Below are 21,177 nucleotides of genomic sequence, written 5' to 3' on the forward strand. Positions count from 1 at the left end.
AGGCTATTATAAATATTTTCCATGTTTTTATATTTACTAATACATTATACTTATACATTTTTAAAAAAATGTATTAATATATTTTATATGTATTTTATCATTGTTTTTTATGACTTACGTTTTTTCTCTCATATCCACATACATATTTGCTAAAATTGTTTATATATCATACTTATGTATACACATAATTTAAATTAAAATATTTGTTTCCTATTGCATTGACATTTTAACACATTTTTCAAATACATTTTGATTTTGTCAAAACATTAAAATCGTTTTTTATGATTCAAAGGTTTTTAAAATAAAAATGATATTCAAAGTTAGGAATTTTCGAGGAAAATTGAGCCCTAACGTATTGGGTTCCGATTTTCTTTGTTAATTCCAAATAACCGAGAATATTCGTTATTTAAAATATATAAGTAAAAATCATTTTTGGGAACTTAATTTGTTATGTCCTAACGTATTGGGCATGACATAGTTACTTCCTCGAAATGAAGATTTACTTATGTAACAGCCCAATTTTCAGTAGTGTCAGAACAGTGATTTGAGATCACTAAATTCGATGAAGAAGTTAGAAATATTTTTGAATTAGTGAATTTTGTGATTTAAAAGAAATTATTAGGTAAATTGGGTAGAAAACGAGGTATCGAGACCTCGATATTATAAACTGAGCCGTAAATATTTTTATAAATATTTACAGAGTGTCAATAGGATAATATTAAAGTTTCGTTAAGAAATTTTAATGTTTCGATAGTTAATTATGAAAAAGGATTAAATTGCAATAGGGATAAAAGTTTAATTATAGATTAAAGAAAAGTTAAAAGGACCAAATAGGCAATTATGCCTTTTTCCAAAGTTGAGGCGGCATAAGTATAAAAATCTGAGATTTTTATGTGTTAAAAAAATGTTCAGAATGTTATAAAACATAAGAATAAGAGATGAAGTTTAATTTCCGAGCCTTGGGGCAAAATTGTAATTTTCAAAAAGTTAGAGTCGAGGGCTATTTTAATAAATTTGAATATTAAATAAGTTAAATTTGCTATTATAGATCAAGAAGAACGAAATTCGGGAGTAGATCGGGGAAAAGAAAAAGTAAAGGACTAAATTGTAAAGTTTAGTCACATTTTGTATCAAGGTAAGTTTACAGTAAATAAATGCAATATTCTTTTATTTTACATTATTATTGTCAATTTCCAGCATTTATATATTTATGTTATGAAAATATTTAAAGTCGAATTTAAGGTGAAGTGACAGAGGAAAAGTGTTAGAAAGCCCCGGTTGAACCCTAGGAATGTTAGGATATTAGGGTTGACAGGACAGAACAGAAATGAGCCATGTAAGTCCATATTAGAAATATGGCTTTGGAGACAGGATTGAGCCATGTAAGTCCATATTATATATGGCATTGGAGACAGGAATAATTCATGTAAGTCCATGTCAAAGACATGGCATTGGCAGGGTATTGATAGACAAGAATGACCCTAGTATCCTTAGTATTCCGAGTGGTTCAACGGGTCAGAATACGAGTTAAATTACAGTGAATTAACAGCAAAGGAAAAGTAGATTATATTTATGAAAACGGAAAGGTCAGGTAAGAAAGAAGGTAAGGGAATAAAGAAGAAGATAGAAATTGAGAAGTAAAGAAATTTATGATGTTAGATGATATTATGCATAATTATCCATTATGTTGAATGTTGTGATTTATTTGCTTGTAAGCTTACTAAGCCTAGTGCTTAATCTCTTTATTTTCTTCTTCTTATAGTACTTATCTAGCCACTTGGGGATCGAAGGAAACGTCGGAGGCCGATCACACTATCAAAGAAATAACTCGGTATAATTAGACGTTTTGTTTTGTGTATGGCATGTATAGAAACTTAGCTACTTTTGGTATAATATGAACAATGAGTGATGTGTAAGTAGTTGATGATGTATGGTTATTAAAATGATTAAGGATGAAGGTGTTTGTTGTTATGAAAGATTAGGTGATAAATTATGCATGGAAATCATGAAAGGATAAAATTTTGCAAAGAAACAGAATTCAGGCAGCACAGTGACGTGAATTTGAAAATCACCCAAGATAGTATAAAATGAATTAGAGGGTGAATGATATATGGAATTAAAGCTTGTTGAGTCTATTTTCATGGAAAAATAACGGTGTAGAAAAAAGAAATTTATATTTTAAGATATGTGAATTTTAGTAAGATAGGGTCAGAACTGTTTTTGGAGTCCCCTATTCTGAGTTTAGAAAATAATTACAAATTGTACAAAAATGGTTATGAGTCGAAATTTACATGCTTAGATTCCTTAATGAGTCTATTTTCTATAGAAACAAGTAAGAACTTCATATGAAAATCCTATAGCGAGAAAACTTATTTTTAGTGACTAGAGGTCAGGGCAGTCTGGTGGTGACACAGGGGAGACTTTAACTAATAAACTGTACTAATTTGCTGAACCAAAAATTCTAAAAATTTTATGGTGATTAGATATATGAGTCTAGTTTCAGGGAAAATTTACGGGATTAAATTTCGAGTTCTTTAGCTCAAGTTATAATTAATTTAGTAACTGCTGCGCGATTAGACAGATTTGCTGCGAATAATGAAATAAATTTTCAAACCTAGTTTTTATGCTCCGAACTGGTAAGATAAGCTAAGTAATGCCTCGTGCTCGACTCCAGAAACGGTCTCGGGTAAGGGGTGTTACATTTTATTGGTATCGGAGCAGGTTTAGTCGGTTCTCGGAACAGTTAGTGTGAGAAAAAGTCTAGCTATACATGCCATACTTGTATTTTGATAGTGTGATGACTCCTGACAATTTTTTTTAATAAACATTTTGTTTTATAGTAATGGATCCCGGGCGAGCTGGTGATGATGATGTAGAAAGTAATGCGCCTGCTTCCACAGAAGGGGCAGCGCCATCTGAGAATAGGCCAGTAATAGTTGATCAGGGAGGAGTGACTCGAGAAGCTCTCTTTCGAGCTTTGAATGATTTGTTTGCCGAGTTCGTTCGTACGAATCCGGCAGTTAGACCTCCACCCCCTCATGATTCTCAGGCTACCCATGCAGCTCAAGCTTCCCTAGTCACAGGTACAATGGTAAGAGAAAAGCCACCAGTTGATAGAATCAGGAAACAAGGGGCAGAAGAGTTCCGAGCAACAAAAGATGATGATGCAGAAAGAGCAGAATTTTGGTTAGAAAATACTATCAGAGTCTTCGACGAATTATCTTGTACACCCGAGGAGTGTATGAAATGTGTAGTATCACTTCTTAGAGACTCAGCCTACTACTGGTGGAAGACACTTGTATCAGTTGTACCGAAAGAGAGGGTCACTTGGGATTTCTTTCAGGAAGAATTTCGTAAAAAGTACATCAGTCAGAGGTTTATTGACCAGAAAAGAAAGGAATTCCTGGAATTGAAACAAGGCAATATGACGGTGACCGATTATGAGCGTGAATTTGTCAGGCTCAGTAAATATGCTCAAGAATGTGTGTCCACAGAGGCTATCATGTGTAAAAGGTTTGAGGATGGGTTAAATGATGATATCCGACTGTCAGTGGGTGTCCTAGAAATAAAAGAGTTCGTTATTTTAGTTGAGAGAGCCTGTAAGGCAGAGGAGCTATTAAAAAGAAAAGGCAAAGTTGAGACAGAGACACAAGATACAAAGAAGAGACAGATGAGTAGATCATTTCAGGCTACATCCAAGAGGCCCAAAGAGTTTTCTACCAGATTTAGCTTTTCGGCAGGGCAATCTAGTCAGAATAGAGGTAGCAAATTTAAGGATCCGAAGGCTCAGACCACATCGACTACGAGTGTAGGTAATGTCAGACAGGGTAGATCAGGGTGTCCACGGTGTGGTAGACTTCATTATGGTCCTTGTCGGGCAGGCGAAAATGTTTGCTATAAATGTGGTGCTCCAGATCATTTTGTACGAGAATGTCCAGAAGTGGCTAGCCGAGAGGTAACACAGAGTGCTAGATTCGGAAATGCTCCTACTAGAGGCAGATCACCGAGGCAACTAGGAGTAGGAGCAAGTAACAGAGGTACCTCTGGAGATTCAATTGTGAGACCAGATGTTAGAGCCCCTGCAAGGACTTATGCTATTCGTGCACGCGAAGAGGCATCCTCCCCCGATGTGATTACGGGTACATTTTCTCTACATGATATTAATGTCATTGCTCTGATTGATCCGGGTTCGACTCATTCTTATGTTTGTATGAAATCGATGCCTAGTATAAGTATGCCTATAGAATCTACAAAATTTGTGATTAAAGTATCGAATCCATTAGGCAAGCATGTATTAGTAGATAAAGTATGTAGAAATTGTCCTTTAATGATTAGAGGCTACTGTTTTCCGGCCGATCTCATGCTATTGCCATTTGATGAGTTTGATGTGATTCTTGGTATGGTGAAAGGTGCCGGATATTTACCGATCATAAAAGCTTGAAATACTTGATGACTCAAAAAGACTTGAATTTGAGGCAAAGAAGATGGTTAGAATTGCTTAAAGATTATGAGTTAGTGGTTGATTATCACCCAGGTAAGGCAAATGTAGTTGCTGAAGCTTTAAGCAGGAAACTTTTATTTACATTGCAAGCTTTGAATACCAATTTAGCCATGTTAGATGATAGTTCTATTTTAGCTGAATTTAGAGCTAAACCGGTATTTCTTGAAGAGATTTGTGAAGCTCAGAAAGATGATAATGAGTTACAAGCTAAAAGAGTTCAATGTGAGTCAGGCATAGAATCAGATTTCTGGATTGGTTCTGATGGTTGTTTGATGTTTAGAGACAGAATTTGTGTACCAAAGAATGATGAGCTTATTCGAAAGATTTTACAGGAAGCACATAACAGTTCTTTATTTATTCATCCAGGCAGTACAAAAATGTATAATGATTTGAAGAAATTGTATTGGTGGGTAGGAATGAAAAGAGATATTTCAGAGTTTGTTTCTAGATGCTTGATTTGTCAATAGGTAAAGGCCGAACATCAGGTACCCTCAGGATTATTGCAACCTGTGCTAGTTCCGGAATGGAAATGGGACAGAGTTACTATGGATTTTGTGACAGGATTGCCGTTAACACTGAAAAAGAAAGATGCAGTATGGGTTGTGATTGATAAGCTAACTAAGTCGGCTCATTTTATCCCAATCCGTATGGATTATTCACTTGACAAGTTGGCCGAGTTATACATTTCAGAGATAGTTAGACTACATGGAGTGCATTATTGATGTTGAAGTATTGTTCTATCTATATGGTTGGAACGTCAGTTCTATTATGGCATTATGGTTTTTAATCTATCTGATGGTTGTGGCTTCGGTATAGTTTAAAGCTTCGATGTTAATGATTGAAATATTTTATTATATATAATTCCTTTCTAGTTTTCGTGAAAGGGGTTGACATCGGCAAAAGTGTAGATGGAGGAAGATTGAGCTCAAACTTGTATTTTGGTTTTCACTTCTCAGGTAATTCTGAAATTATGTCAACAAGTCAATAATGGAATGTCAAAATTCGTTTGAGTTAAATGCTATTTGTGGAAATTTTCGATTGGTGTTCCGAGAGGATTATGATATATGGTATATCTGGATTGTTTTGACAACAAGAAGATTGGATTATTCTGAAATGTTATTATCTGATAGATAAAATCGACTCAGTTGTTTTAATCAGAGTGGGTTATTCATTGAAAAGTTAATTGAGTTATAATCAGTGATGGAATCAGTACATCTTGGGTCTCCACAATGAGTTTAAATTATCTATTTTCTTATCGCTGAATGGGTTTCCAAGATCTTCGTTCAAAGGTATTAAATAAGATAATTCGGGTTTCTCAGTTATGTTTCGACAGACAATTACTGGACATTTCTTGGTAGTCATACTACTAGTGAAAAAGTGATGGCAAGAGAACATCAGAGCTGCTCAGTTAAGTTCAGGCATAGTATCAATTTTTAAAATGAGTTTTGGTATGAGTTCGGAAGTGATATGAGTTATGATTAATTTTTATGGACTTCGATTGAAAGGGGTGAAGAAAGATTTGACTTAATAGCTTGTATCAGGTGAGAAATTTCGAGGACGAAATTTTTTTTAAGGGGGGAAGAGTTGTAACAGCCCAATTTTCAGTAGTGTCAGAACAGTGATTTGAGATCACTAAATTCGATGAAGAAGTTAGAAATATTTTTGAATTAGTGAATTTTGTGATTTAAAAGAAATTATTAGGTAAATTGGGTAGAAAACGAGGTATCGAGACCTCGATATTATAAACTGAGCCGTAAATATTTTTATAAATATTTACGGAGTGTCAATAGGATAATATTAAAGTTTCGTTAAGAAATTTTAATGTTTCGATAGTTAATTATGAAAAAGGATTAAATTGCAATAGGGATAAAAGTTTAATTATAGATTAAAGAAAAGTTAAAAGGACCAAATAGGCAATTATGCCTTTTTCCAAAGTTGAGGCGGCATAAGTATAAAAATCTGAGATTTTTATGTGTTAAAAAAAATGTTCAGAATGTTATAAAACATAAGAATAAGAGATGAAGTTTAATTTCCGAGCCTTGGGGCAAAATTGTAATTTTCAAAAAGTTAGAGTCGAGGGCTATTTTAATAAATTTGAATATTAAATAAGTTAAATTTGCTATTATAGATCAAGAAGAACGAAATTCGGGAGTAGATCGGGGAAAAGAAAAAGTAAAGGACTAAATTGTAAAGTTTAGTCACATTTTGTATCAAGGTAAGTTTACAGTAAATAAATGCAATATTCTTTTATTTTACATTATTATTGTCAATTTCCAGCATTTATATATTTATGTTATGAAAATATTTAAAGTCGAATTTAAGGTGAAGTGACAGAGGAAAAGTGTTAGAAAGCCCCGGTTGAACCCTAGGAATGTTAGGATATTAGGGTTGACAGGACAGAACAGAAATGAGCCATGTAAGTCCATATTAGAAATATGGCTTTGGAGACAGGATTGAGCCATGTAAGTCCATATTATATATGGCATTGGAGACAGGAATAATTCATGTAAGTCCATGTCAAAGACATGGCATTGGCAGGGTATTGATAGACAAGAATGACCCTAGTATCCTTAGTATTCCGAGTGGTTCAACGGGTCAGAATACGAGTTAAATTACAGTGAATTAACAGCAAAGGAAAAGTAGATTATATTTATGAAAACGGAAAGGTCAGGTAAGAAAGAAGGTAAGGGAATAAAGAAGAAGATAGAAATTGAGAAGTAAAGAAATTTATGATGTTAGATGATATTATGCATAATTATCCATTATGTTGAATGTTGTGATTTATTTGCTTGTAAGCTTACTAAGCCTAGTGCTTAATCTCTTTATTTTCTTCTTCTTATAGTACTTATCTAGCCACTTGGGGATCGAAGGAAACGTCGGAGGCCGATCACACTATCAAAGAAATAACTCGGTATAATTAGACGTTTTGTTTTGTGTATGGCATGTATAGAAACTTAGCTACTTTTGGTATAATATGAACAATGAGTGATGTGTAAGTAGTTGATGATGTATGGTTATTAAAATGATTAAGGATGAAGGTGTTTGTTGTTATGAAAGATTAGGTGATAAATTATGCATGGAAATCATGAAAGGATAAAATTTTGCAAAGAAACAGAATTCAGGCAGCACAGTGACGTGAATTTGAAAAATCACCCAAGATAGTATAAAATGAATTAGAGGGTGAATGATATATGGAATTAAAGCTTGTTGAGTCTATTTTCATGGAAAAATAACGGTGTAGAAAAAAGAAATTTATATTTTAAGATATGTGAATTTTAGTAAGATAGGGTCAGAACTGTTTTTGGAGTCCCCTATTCTGAGTTTAGAAAATAATTACAAATTGTACAAAAATGGTTATGAGTCAAAATTTACATGCTTAGATTCCTTAATGAGTCTATTTTCTATAGAAACAAGTAAGAACTTCATATGAAAATCCTATAGCGAGAAAACTTATTTTTAGTGACTAGAGGTCAGGGCAGTCTGGTGGTGACACAGGGGAGACTTTAACTAATAAACTGTACTAATTTGCTGAACCAAAAATTCTAAAAATTTTATGGTGATTAGATATATGAGTCTAGTTTCAGGTAAAATTTACGGGATTAAATTTCGAGTTCTTTAGCTCAAGTTATAATTAATTTAGTAACTGCTGCGCGATTAGACAGATTTGCTGCGAATAATGAAATAAATTTTCAAACCTAGTTTTTATACTCCGAACTGGTAAGATAAGCTAAGTAATGCCTCGTGCTCGACTCCAGAAACGGTCTCGGGTAAGGGGTGTTACAACTTATAAAGCAAAAGTGATATTCAAAATTCGGGGATTTTGAGAAATTGTACCCTAACGTATTGGGTCTCAATTTCTTTGCATGACTTGAACAATTGATTATCCTTTTCAAGTTTCATCATTTGAATTTTAAAAATCTTTTTAACCCTCGACATTAAGACATCAAATAATCAATTTGGTACCGATTTTCGGGCGTTACGAGGGTGCTAACCCTTCCTCTTGCGTAACTGACTCTCAGACCCATTTTCTCAAATTTCGTAGACCAGAATCGTTTTTAAGGTGAGCCGATCACACCTCAATAAAGGATCGGTGGCTACTCCAATTTTTGTTTTTTAAAGTCGACAACTAAATTTTTGTTTTATCAAAAAATGGTTTCGACAGAATGTTTTGAGCTTTAAGGGTCCTAGAGGGACGTTATGATTATTTTCAAAATATGAATAATAAATGACTTAGAATTATTGAAAATATTCAGTAAACTCCGGTAATGCCTCGTGCCCTATTCCGACAACGGATACAGGTAGGGGGTGTTACAGTTATAGTGAACAAAGCCTTATCAGTTTGGAAAATATTTTACGAAAAAATTTTTAGTAAGACATTTTACGGGAATAAAGGGGTAATTTTACGTTGACCATTCTATTTTACATGAAACAAACATCGAAAAACGTTAAAAGTATTTTTAATAAAAGCTTTTACGTTGAAACAAACAGAGCCTTAGTGAATTTTTAAAATCTTTTTACTCGAATAAAGACTTAATGTTTTCGGTCGTTTATTGGTTCAGTCTTTTGGACCAGAAAAAACATTAGGTCCTTAATACATCATTTAGTGCCAAAAGGATTGAACCGAAGAATGGTTCAAAACATTAGGTCCTTATTTGGTATCTCGACGGTTATATGTATACTTCTTTTTTTTTTTTTTGAACAAATTTATATGTATACTACTATATATAAAAGGAAGGCCCTAAAGTCTTCTTTCTTTTACACCTGTCTTTACTTTTTTTTTTTTACATTATGAACAATAATGATTAAATATTTCAATTGTGGTCCCTCTCCTTTTTTATTATAAAAAAGGTCAAATTTCAATTTCAATCATTATACTATGATTAAATTTAATATTTGATATTTATACTTTAATTTTTTACATAATTTAGTACCTCGACATTTATACTTTAATTAAGTTTTGTTTGATAGACGATTGAAAAAATTAAATCAATTAAAAATTAATATTTTCAATGATTTAATTTTGTATGCATGTTTGATAATTCAAAATTAAAACAATTTTATAGAATTTTTCTATAAAAAAGTGTAGAAAATAATAAGTAGATAAGAGCTATTTATCACTTAATGGAAAATATTTTTAATTAATTCGATTTTAGCTTATTTATTTTAATATTATATTATACTATAAAAACTTTACTTTTAAAATTTAATTTTTGTTTAGAATAAGGTGAAATTTTAAAAATTAAAAATAAAATGTAGAATTTTATTTTTTATAATTTAAAATCTATATTTCTCAAACAATCTAATTATATTCCATAATTAATTTTATAATTTAAATTCAGCACTTAAATTTTCAATATTTATTTTTTAGCACTTAATTTTCCAGTTCATCAAATAGCACCTTATTCTAAATATTTTATTCTAAATTAAAATGTTGACATAAATTTAAAGAATTGTTAACATCGTTATATTATTTTTTGTTAAAATCAAGTCCATTACAATGATATTTTTGTGACATGATTATCGAATGAGTACTTTTTAAAATTTTAGAATGTGACACCAATAAATTTAATAAAAGAATTTTAATAGTGTTAACAATTAGATCTGAATTTTTAAACTTAAAAAATAGAGGGACTAATTCTTAAAAGTAAAAATATAAAGACTAAACTCTAAAAATATAAAAAATACAGAAACTTAGAGCATATTATAATCTTTAAATTTTAATTATTTAATTTAAAAATAATACGAAATAATAACAGGAGGAGCTTAATGCAGTGATTGTGAGAGAGACAATAACGTAAACAACCCAAAAAAATATAAATTAAACTTGTGTCTCTGCCTTTCGATAACCAATTTTAGTAAAAAATAAATTTTAGGGTAATTAATGTCATTAAATTATTAATAAGTTTATATTTTGGTCATTCAACTTTAAAAAGTAACAAATGGGTCATTGAATTATTCGAAAGTTTTCATTTAAGTTACTAGGCTAATAAAATCGTTGTTGTATGATTTTCTCTGTTCGCACCGCCTGCACCAATCAAAAGCTCTCTTTCCCATTTTCTTCTACTGTTCAGTTTTATTTTCGTAAAACAACTTTGAATGTCAAATCTTCAAACTAAAATCCAAATAGCTTTTCTCTCCAATGTTTGATATTGACCGTCAGGTTGACTTAGATCTAAAGTATGTTCATCTACTCGTTAATGGGTACTGATCTACCATATCAATTGTCAAACCATTGCTTGGAGCTTGCTAGTTGGACTTTTTTAACAAAAAAAAACTTAATAGCCTAGTGACTTAAATAAAAACTTTCGAATAGTCCAATGACTTAAATAAAAACTTTCGAATAGTCCAATGACTTAAATGAATACTTTCAAATAGTTCAATGATAATTTTATAACCTCTTGAAGTTGAGTGATCAAAACGTAAATTTACTAATAACATAATGACCTTGGTTGTATTTTATCTCTTTTTTTTTATAAAAGATAAATGTTTTTTAAGTATAAAATTTGAAATTGGTGTCATCAGAAAATTTAAACATATATCTTTTGCCCCGATTCTATATTGAAAATTTGATTTGAATTAAATGAGGTTTTGGCAATGTTAACAAAGACGAAGGAATAGGGTCTAGAATATACAGGTTTAAGACTCATCATGTGCAAGGATATGTGTGGGTCTCCAAATCTCACAATATGTAGTCGCCATTTGTACATTTTAGTCAAATATAAATACAATGGAAGAAAAATAACTAAAATTATATTATGGCACACTTGTGAGTAACAAATATATCTATAAAAATTTTATATAAAAAAACAAACGAGACTTTAATTAAAATGTTAAAGTTTAAATATTGAAAATCACAATGTTTTAGATTCAAATTTCATCGTGTGTATATTTTTTTTAGATTTTATATAAAACATAAAAAGGTAAAATGCCTTCATAGTAGTATTTGTTACTTTGTAAAATAAATGGTTTTTTTAATCTTTTAACTAAGTTGGGACTAGGTTGATAAGTGATACTCGCTCAACCAGGCACTTAAAAGAATAGTATAGGAAATATATAAGATAAGATCAAATATAATTGTATTATACTTCACCTGGGGCATACTTCACCAACTTGTCAATCAAAACTACCTTGCCAAACCAACTCTATATCGCTAAGGAGTCATGCCTAATTTTACATTATTGATATACTTTGCCACTCTTATGTAATGTAGATTTCGTTGTTAAGAGTTTCATAAAGGTTTTTGTATTAGGAATCGAATTACATTTTTCTTCATGTATTAAAAAATAGGAAAATTAGTCTTTGTACGTTAGATCAAAGAGCAAACTGGTAATTTTATTACAAATTTCATCCATTTATACTATTAAAAACTATCCCTATACATCAACATGAAGTACATGTGGCAAGCCACATGTAACTATTTGGTTATTTTGCTAGTCATGTTAGCTTTTAACAGTAGAAATGGATGAAACTTTTAACAACAAAGATCAATTTACTCTTTCATCTAACATACAGTGACTCATTTGTTCATTTTTTAGTAGAGAGAACAAAATGTAACTTGACTCCTATACAAGGTCCTCCACAATACTTTTGAACCAAAATTTGCCTTATTTTGTTACACTTTATGCAGGTTGACTTATATAGCTACTCGTGCACGGGACAAACAACCTCACTTTCTTCCTCATACTTCATTAGCTATTCTCTCTCTCTCTCTTAATATTTCCGAACTCTTTACATGCTTATAATGTGAACCACCACCAATCACCACCTCCTATTTACCTAAAATAAATTCACAATTAAAAAAATTGAATATATCCTAATAAGACAATCCAATGTCTCATTTTGATTAGTCAAATTTACCAAATCCTTTTTTAATCTCAACTTTATATTATATACAATCATATATATTCCCTTTCTCTTATAATTTTTTTTTCAAAATATAAATTTCCACCTAATAAGACAACCCAAATTCCTCATTTTGATTAGTCAACGACTCAAATCGTTTAATAAAAAAACGTTATTTGATAAATTATACAATAAAAAAAAATTAAAAAAGTTACCATAGAAGTCCCTATATTAGAAGTTAGATTACATTTTATTTTATTTATTCAAAAAATAGTTAAATTAGTCCCTATATATTAAATGAAAGAGCAAATTGGTCATTCTGTTAAAAATTCCATCCATTTCTATTATTTAAAACTAGTCCATGTACCTTAGCATGGCGTACATATGACACACTATGTATCATTGTCCATTTATTCATCTAGCCATGCCAATTTTTTAACAGTACAATTTTAATAGAAAAATAATTTGCTCTTTAAACTAATATATAGAGATCTATTTGTCCATGTTTTAAGTAAAGGGGACAAAATGCAATCTAACTCCTACTATAAAGACTTCCATAGTACTTTTACATATAGAAAACAATTAAAAAAAAGGTATATTACTCATATTAGGCCATAAATATTATATTTTTTTCAACTTTTTTTTCCATAATTGATATTAAATTGTTTGTACTCTTTTTTTGACCAAATTGATTATACTCTTGTCGGCTCAATTTTTTTTTTCATTTAAAAAACCTGCAATTGGACTAAAAAAAAAAAGAGGCTATATATGTATCCATATTTGGTAATGAATCATTTTCTCTTTGGTAATTATCTTTTAGAAAACTTTAAATATATAATATCTATATATTTTATAATAATTTTACTTATTTTTAATAAATATTTATAACCATAATTTTTAATTGTTCAAAATGTATTAAAAATTTATCATATATATATATATCATACTTTTCTTTATGTATATATATTTGTCACGTAAGATTTAATATGTTATTTCAAATAAAAATTAATCCCAAGCTTAACCTTGAGCGGGTTTGATGACCGATTTCAATGTTATCTATTCAAATCTATACTTGATTATGACACATTAACGATGTGGGTGGAAAATTTTTATGTAACAAATATAATTATAAGAAATTAATTTAAAGATTGAATGAAATTTTAATTGAAATGGTAATGACATTGGAAATTACGATGTTTTAATTTTGAATTCCATTAATCGTATTTTTTTATATATTACATTATTTGAAATGATAAAAATATCATTACAATAATATTTATTATTTTATAAAAAAAAAGAGTTTACTATAATTACGTGCTGCTTCACTTTAAAATTAAATATATATTTACATATAATTTTTTTTCATAGTAGGTGTTTCATAATCTATTTAAATTTATATTAGTATTTCCTAAAACTACCTAAACTAGTATAATTTGTCCTAAGTAACACCAACTTAGCTGGAAGAAACACAACAAAACTAATCAAATTTTAAAATAAAATAAAATAAAGTTAATTAAATTATTAATAAATTTTATTTTAGTCATACAACTTTAAAAAATTACAAATTAGTCACTGAATCATTTAAGTCATTGAGTTATTTGAAAGTTTTTATTTAAGTTATTGGGTTGTTAAGTTTTTTTTTTAAGTCCGACTAGCAAGCTCTAAGTGACGATTTAATGATCAGTACTATAGGTCAATACCCATCGACAAGTTGAAGAGCATATCTTAGATGGTAAGTCAATCTAACAGTTAGTGATGGAGAATGGGGAAATTGTTTCATGAAAAAAACTGAATTGTAGAAGAGAAGGGGAAGAAGAGATTTCGACTGGTGTAGGCGATGCGAACAGAGAAGACCATATAGCAGTGATTTTAATAGCCTAGTGACTTAAATGAAAACTTTCAAATAGTTCAATAATCATTTTGTAACCTTTTGAATTTTAATGACCAAAACGTAAACTTATTAAAATTTAATGGCTTTGGGTGTAATTTACTCTCTCTCTCTCTTTTATCTAAACTCAACTCGAACTGAATTGAGCCAAATAAACCACCCAAACTGAGCCGAGCCAACCAAATCACCCAACTATAAAAGTAGGGGTGAGCGTTCGATTGAATCGAGTGAAAATTTCGAGATAATCAAGTTGACGAGTCATATTTTATCATTCTAACTTGATTTGAAATTTTTTCGAATCGATTCGAGTGAAATGAAATTTGAGTCGAGTCGAACCGAGTGAAATTGTTTGAGTTAAATTAAAAAATTAAACATGTCAAATTAAAATATTGTGTATAACTAATTTCTTGTTAGAGCACATAATTTTGAAATCATATATATTTGAAAACTTTTTCAAAATAAAATAATAATAATAATAATAATACCTTAGTATGATAAACTAAAATTATTAATTAACTTATTTAGGTCTCAAAAATTATTATTCTAGAAATTTTATAATTTTTTTAACTTTTTTGTATAATTTTTAGAATTTTTTTGAAAAATTTTATAATTTTTTTAAAAAATAAAAAATTTGGATTTTTTTTTTGTAATTTTTATTGAGAGAGAGATCAGTTTTCTCACTTTTAAACTTGACAGGGACCAAAAGAGTATTTACACCAATCTGTTTTTCGAAATTATAAAATTCATCTCAATTCGAACTTGAAAAACTTATTCAAGTTACTCAGATAATTTGAATAACTTGATTCGATTAACTTAGAATTTAAATTAAATCGAGTTTTTCTCATCCATAGAACATGTTTATCCAAATAAGTACCTTATTTCCTAGTTTTTACTTATCATGGCCCCAAAATGTAATTTTTCCCTCCAAAACCAAAGAAGGGAAGCTTTAGGCCTTTGGGTTGACTCTTCTCCCTGTGGACTTCGTCTTCCTTTTAGGTCTCCTCTCCTTCAATAATATATTATCTATATATATTATATATACATATATTTTTTTCCATCTTCATTTTTGGTATGTCCTTCCTTTTTGAAAAAGCAAATAAAAAAACCGCAGACAATAACTGCCATTATCGACTCTCACCCCGAACTTTCTTTCTTTTTTCTTTTTCCAAAAGGGCTGCCCTTTAACGAAACTTCTCTGCCGTTTTCCATTGGTTTTTTTTAGACAACGTTTTCATTTTTAAATGTCTTGTAAGAATCTTTAAGGCTTAAAACATCTGTTTCTTCTTCCTCTGTTTTCATGTTTGGTTGCTCTGAAAATTTCTTTCAAAAAAAAAAACACAGTTTTCATCGACAATTCAAGTTCTTGACTTTGCTAAGGTAAAGTCTTCTTCTTTCTTTCTTTCTTTTTTAGTTTTTTTTATTATGAGAAAGCAACACCTCAACTCCCCTTTAAAGGTTTCTCTTTCTTTCATTAATTCATGAGTAGTTTTTTATGTCCTTTTTTTTCCCTACATAAACCAACCCTTATTCAATTTGTAGGAAAGTAGTGTTTTCATGCGAAGTTTGGTTTTTTTTTCTTTAATCATATCAAGTTTTTGGTTTGTCTTATCAGGGTTAGATAATTCTCAAAGTTGAAGTTTTTTGGCATTTGAAACTATCTCAGATCATGACTTTCCGGCGAGACAAATTTGTAAGGTTAGGCTTTATTACAGTTGCTGTTTTTCTAAAGTCACCGGTGAGGGTTGAAAGTGTGTTTATGAACCGACTCGTATTTGTGTTGTTTTTATTTCACTGATCAGTTCAACTTTAGAATTATTTAAGTACCATAAGTATATAGTACAACTACAATAATATTCGTATCTTAAATTAAACAACAAATTAGTTCTTTTTGTGTATATCTTTATTGTTTTAGAAGTTTAAAAGGATTAAATTGAAAAAAAAAATTATCTTTTGGAAAATTAAAGTGTATCTTTACCATTAAACTAATTTATGATTTTAAATACTTCAAGGGACTAAAATAATAATTTGCCATTTTGGGGAGACATGGCCACTTCCGGCTTTTTAGTGTCTTTAACCAGTTTGTTCTTTGTTCTAAGATATAAAGACCAATTAATTTATTAGAGTGTGCAAAATACAAATTGACTCCCAATTTATAGGACACTATTACAGGTGTTTTCGACATTGGGCTTTTGATGACATTTTTTCATTGGATTTAATCAGGTTCAAAGATTGGAGTTCAGATGATGGATCATTTACATCAAAAGTTAGACCATCATTCAGTGCTGTTATAGAGGGTGCCCGGAAACTGTTCGAGAATGGTTCCGAACGTGCCCGGGAACTGTTCGAGAATGGTTCCGAACGAGTTAAAGGCTTAAAGAAACCAGTGAATTTCGGGTTTTCGAGTACAAAGCAACCGAAGAAAGACAAGGCAGTGAGTTCAAAGAAGAGGACTCTTAATCCACAAGGAGAGTTTCTTCAAAACTGGAACAAAATGTTCCTTCTTTCATGTGCCATTGCTCTAGCTATTGATCCTTTGTTCTTTTACATCCCTGTGGTTAAGGGAAATTTGAAATGCCTCGACTTGGACAACAAACTCGGGATCGTTGCTAGTGTCCTTCGTACTTTAATCGACGCTTTTTACGTCATTCATATCGTGTTTCAATTCCGTACCGCATTCATTGCCCCTTCGTCGCGTGTATTCGGTAGAGGCGAGTTGATTGAAGATCCTTGGGCTATCGCGAAACGGTATTTGTTCAAGAACTTCTTCATCGATATTCTTGCTATCTTACCACTTCCACAGGTACTGACTTACAACAATTATTGCAGTCCTATGGAGGTCACTTTATTAAGAATCTGATTATATTTTGTTCGTGTTACTAACTTATTTTTTGAGTAAAAAAGACAAATCGGTCTTTTTAACATCACTTGTTTACTTTTTTTCGATTAGATGGTGGTCATAATCATAAAATCATCATTGAGAGGCTCCGTTTCGGAGATCACGAAAGATTTATTGAAAACCTTTATTTTCATCCAATACGTGCCGAGAATCCTTCGAATCGTTCCTCTTTTCAAAGAAGTTACAACCACTTCCGGCATATTAACCAAATCGGCATGGACCGGTGCTGCTTTGAATCTCTTCCTATACATGTTAGCTAGTCATGTAGGTTTGATTTCGTATATATTCTTTCAAACCATTTAAGCAAAAACATTAACCATTACAACCAAGTCATTGATGTCTCCAACATGAACATAACAGGCAGTTGGAGCCTTTTGGTACTTGTTTTCGATCGAACGACAGGACCGGTGTTGGCGTAATGCTGTAAATGGTGACGTAGCCGCGTTGTACTGTCATAAAGGCATAACAAGAAACGAGACATTAGTGAATATGCTGAATACTACCTGCTCGTTAATCAATCCCGACGACTTGAAAGATCCGAAACACTTCAACTTCGGGATATTTTTCGATGCACTCGAGTCCGGTGTGGTGGAAACCATGGATTTTCCTATGAAGTTCTTGTACTGCTTTTGGTGGGCTTTGCGTAATCTAAGGTTTGTAAAAGCAATAAATAAACTCTTTACATTGATTTTTTTTCATAGAACAGTTGGTTGATTTCCTTTTCTTTTTTGGTTTTAGTTCTTTAGGCCAAAATCTCAAAACAAGTACCTATGTGTGGGAGATATTGTTTGCCATTGCCATTGCCATTGGTGGCTTGATTCTGTTTTCACTGCTCATTGGGAACATGCAGGTATTTCTGCAATTTCAATGTTATCAACTTCACAATTACCTCTATTTTAGTAGTTGTTTTAACAGGATCGGACAGATAGAAAAAGGCACTAAACCGATTGACTTGGTTAAAAATCGATTGAACTGGATGATTTAATCGAACTTTTAATAATTTATCTAATCGAACTGGCAAATAAATGGCCTATGGAGTTCAACTACTGGTCTAGTTCTAAAAACTTTGCCTACAAAAGCTTCACTAAAAGGGGTAAGCAGGGGTCTTTACCCTAAAATGGAAATTTTGTGTTTTTAGTCCATCTAAAATTTGGAAAGTTATAAGTTAAATTATGATAAACTTACATTTTTTAACCTCCTAAAATGATTAAATTGTGATTTAATAATTTAAGCTTGCAATGAAAAATTTTCTATTTTGGCTCTCATAAAATTTTTTAATTTAATTTCGGCTCCTTCAACAAAAATTCTGGCTTTGCCCCTGAATACTTGTACTTTTTTTCTATTTTGATAATTAAATTTAACAACTAAGCTCATTTTTAATCCCTTGTAAAATATAAAAGCGCGATGTCATTGTCTGAAAATTTTCAAACAATGACATGGTACTATCTCGGAGTATTACGTAATTACATTTTTTTAGTTTTCTAGTTCAAAGATCAAAATGTACTTAATTGTAAAGTTCATATACCAAAGTGACAAAAAAAAAACATGTACTAAAGTGGTCCTAGCTGCTGACAACTTCAGGGACTAAAAATTATATGAATCTAAAATTCTTTCATAGTTTGCTCAACATTTACATTTTCTTTGTTGTTATTTTCCCAGAAATATCTAGAATCAACAGGGGTGAGAGTGGAGGAAATGAGGGTGAAAAGGCAAGATGCAGAGCAATGGATGTCACACCGGATGCTACCGGAGAACCTTAGGGAACGTATAAGGCGATATGAACAGTACAAATGGCAAGAAACCAGAGGTGTTGAAGAAGAAGCCCTCATTGCTAACCTTCCTAGGGATCTCAGAAGAGATATAAAGAGACATCTTTGCTTGGATCTTCTCAAAAGAGTGAGTCCTTTTCTTATAAAAAAAAAAACCTTAATTGTAAAATTAGCCCCTCAATTATAACAATTTTCTCACTTAAGTACTTAAAAGTTTTTTTTTTGTCAAAATGGTAATTAAAATTTTAATTTCGTCTCATTTTACTAAATAATGTATGATGTTTAGTAAAAATGTGATATTTTTAATGGTTGATATTGTGTTTCGGAACAAAATGAGATGAATTAATAGTTTAGTTACCAATTTTGATTAAAGAAAAACTTTAAATACCTAAACGGAAAAACGTGCTTATTCTACATGTAAGCCAAACAAAACCAACCAGCTAGCAAAATTGGGTTATAATCGACTTAATTGATCCATTTGAATAAATTATTATGATTATGTCAACCTTATTGGACTATTCGAGATTTTGGTTAATTCGATCAATTACTAAAATTTACAACTAAAACAATAGACTTAACTTATAATTTTAATAAATTTAAGGGCTCTGGATCAATAATTGTTTGAGTTTAGTGGTAAGTCCCATTAGATTTTCAAGAGAAGGAGTTCAAGTCTTGAAGAGAACATTGTTGAAAGGAGTAGGAAAAAATGGAATGCTTACTTTATTCATATGAACATGCGATTAAAGCTTTAACATTGAACTAATCTTTTTCTTTTAGGTGCCAATGTTCGACAAAATGGATGAACAACTATTAGATGCAATGTGTGATCGTCTCAAACCAGTGCTTTACACCGACAAGAGCTATATTCTCCGAGAAGGTGATCCGGTGGAGGAGATGCTGTTTATTATCCGAGGGGATCTGACAAGTACGACCACAAACGGCGGAAGAACCGGTTTCTTCAACTCTGCTCATCTCAAAGCCGGTGACTTTTGCGGCGACGATCTTCTCACATGGGCATTGGATCCCCAATCATCGTCGAACCTACCGATCTCGACGAGAACAGTGCAGGCCTTGAAAGAAGTTGAAGCTTTTGCTTTAATGGCGGATGATTTGAAATTCGTGGCTTCTCAGTTTCGACGTCTTAGCAGCAAGCAATTCATGCATACTTTCAAGTAATTAATATTTCCTTTTTAAATTCCAATGCTTTTTTCTACTAATTTGCTATTTGAATTTGGTATTGGTTAGGGTTAATTTCGGGTTTAGGTCGGATTAAGTTTCAAGCATGAGTTTTCATGGATTCTGGTTAATTTTAAGTTTAAGTCGTTCTGGATTAAGTTGTTTTAGATTGAGTTTATTTCAAATTTAGATCAATTTCGAGTTAAAACTATCTCGATTTTGAGTCATTTTGAATTTGAATTATTTTGTGTCTTGCTTGTTTTAGGTTTAGGTTTTCTCATATAAAATTTTTTGTTCAAATTGTTTTAGGTAAGTTTTCAAGAAACTTGTTTTGGGTTGTTTTGAGTTCAAATAGTTTCAAGATCCAATCATTATGAGTTTGGATTGTTTGAAGCTCGGGTTTTTTTTTATAATGTTTAAACTTAACCGATTTAATTGGACCAAAAACCAGCCAAAAATTGGTCTAAAGAATAGTATGAACCGATAAGTTGCATTGGGTTTTTTAAAATATTTTTTATTTTTATGAAAATTGATAAGTTCTCTTTATCAAATGGAATGCTTACACGCAGTGATTTTGTTGATGCAGGTTCTACTCGGTGAGATGGCAGACATGGGCCGCGTCGTTTATACAAGCAGCTTGGCGCCGACACTGCAGGAGGAAGCAGGTAAAGTCACTACGTGAAGCCGAGGGAGAGCCGCTTGCAGCTCTGGCAAACGGGAACGAAACCTCACCAAGCCTCGGCGCCACGCTTTACGCTTCAAAATTTGCCGTCAATGCGTTACGAACGTTGCGGAGGCATGGTTCGCAAAGCAGCCCTAGATTGCCTCAAAGATTGTCGCCGTTGCTTCCTCAAAAGCCAGCCGAGCCTGATTTTACGGCTGAATAATAAATGGGAAAATAGCTAATTAAGGAGCTTTGCGTTTCTCTATTCGATTAGTGTAAATTTTGGGGAAAACCTGTTTATAAACAGATGCATATATAGTTTTTTTTTAAATGCAAATCAATTTATGGGATCAATTATAAGTAAGGGTGTTTAAATAGTCAGTTTAGTTATTAATTGAATTATCCGAAATGTAAAAATTTTTAACTGTTAATTGAATCGAA

At 31.3% G+C, this 21,177-nt stretch overlaps 1 protein-coding gene across 3 annotated transcripts; it reads left to right on the forward strand.

The window, feature by feature from the left end:
- Positions 1-15,196: 15,196 nt before the first annotated feature.
- LOC107945860 (cyclic nucleotide-gated ion channel 1) lies at positions 15,197-21,096 on the forward strand. Of its 3 annotated transcripts, XM_016880009.2 has the most exons (10): positions 15,292-15,608; positions 15,844-15,926; positions 16,452-16,549; positions 16,583-17,031; positions 17,179-17,391; positions 17,488-17,780; positions 17,866-17,977; positions 18,787-19,023; positions 19,674-20,068; positions 20,659-21,096. In XM_016880009.2, the coding sequence occupies exons 2-10, from the start codon at positions 15,898-15,900 to the stop codon at positions 20,957-20,959; spliced, it is 2,127 nt and encodes a 708-aa protein (XP_016735498.1). In that variant the 5' UTR covers positions 15,292-15,608; positions 15,844-15,897; the 3' UTR covers positions 20,960-21,096. The 3 variants fall into 3 exon arrangements, with proteins under 3 accessions (XP_016735497.1, XP_016735498.1, XP_040962655.1); XM_016880008.2 differs by having other exon boundaries at positions 15,197-15,608; positions 16,452-17,031; XM_041106721.1 differs by lacking the exons at positions 15,292-15,608; positions 15,844-15,926 and having other exon boundaries at positions 16,452-16,976.
- The last annotated feature ends 81 nt before the right edge of the window (positions 21,097-21,177 follow it).

The sequence above is a fragment of the Gossypium hirsutum genome, chromosome D12 (assembly GCF_007990345.1).
Source record: "Gossypium hirsutum isolate 1008001.06 chromosome D12, Gossypium_hirsutum_v2.1, whole genome shotgun sequence".
NCBI classification, from domain to species: Eukaryota; Viridiplantae; Streptophyta; class Magnoliopsida; order Malvales; family Malvaceae; genus Gossypium; species Gossypium hirsutum.

Bases quoted from the DNA above. Each gene is read 5' to 3' on its own strand.
- LOC107945860 (XM_016880008.2), top strand. From the start codon at position 15,898: ATGACTTTCCGGCGAGACAAATTTGTAAG. The intron at 17,392-17,487 runs GTAGGTTTGATT...TGAACATAACAG, and splicing joins TATACATGTTAGCTAGTCAT to GCAGTTGGAGCCTTTTGGTA. The intron at 20,069-20,658 runs GTAATTAATATT...TTGTTGATGCAG, and splicing joins CAATTCATGCATACTTTCAA to GTTCTACTCGGTGAGATGGC.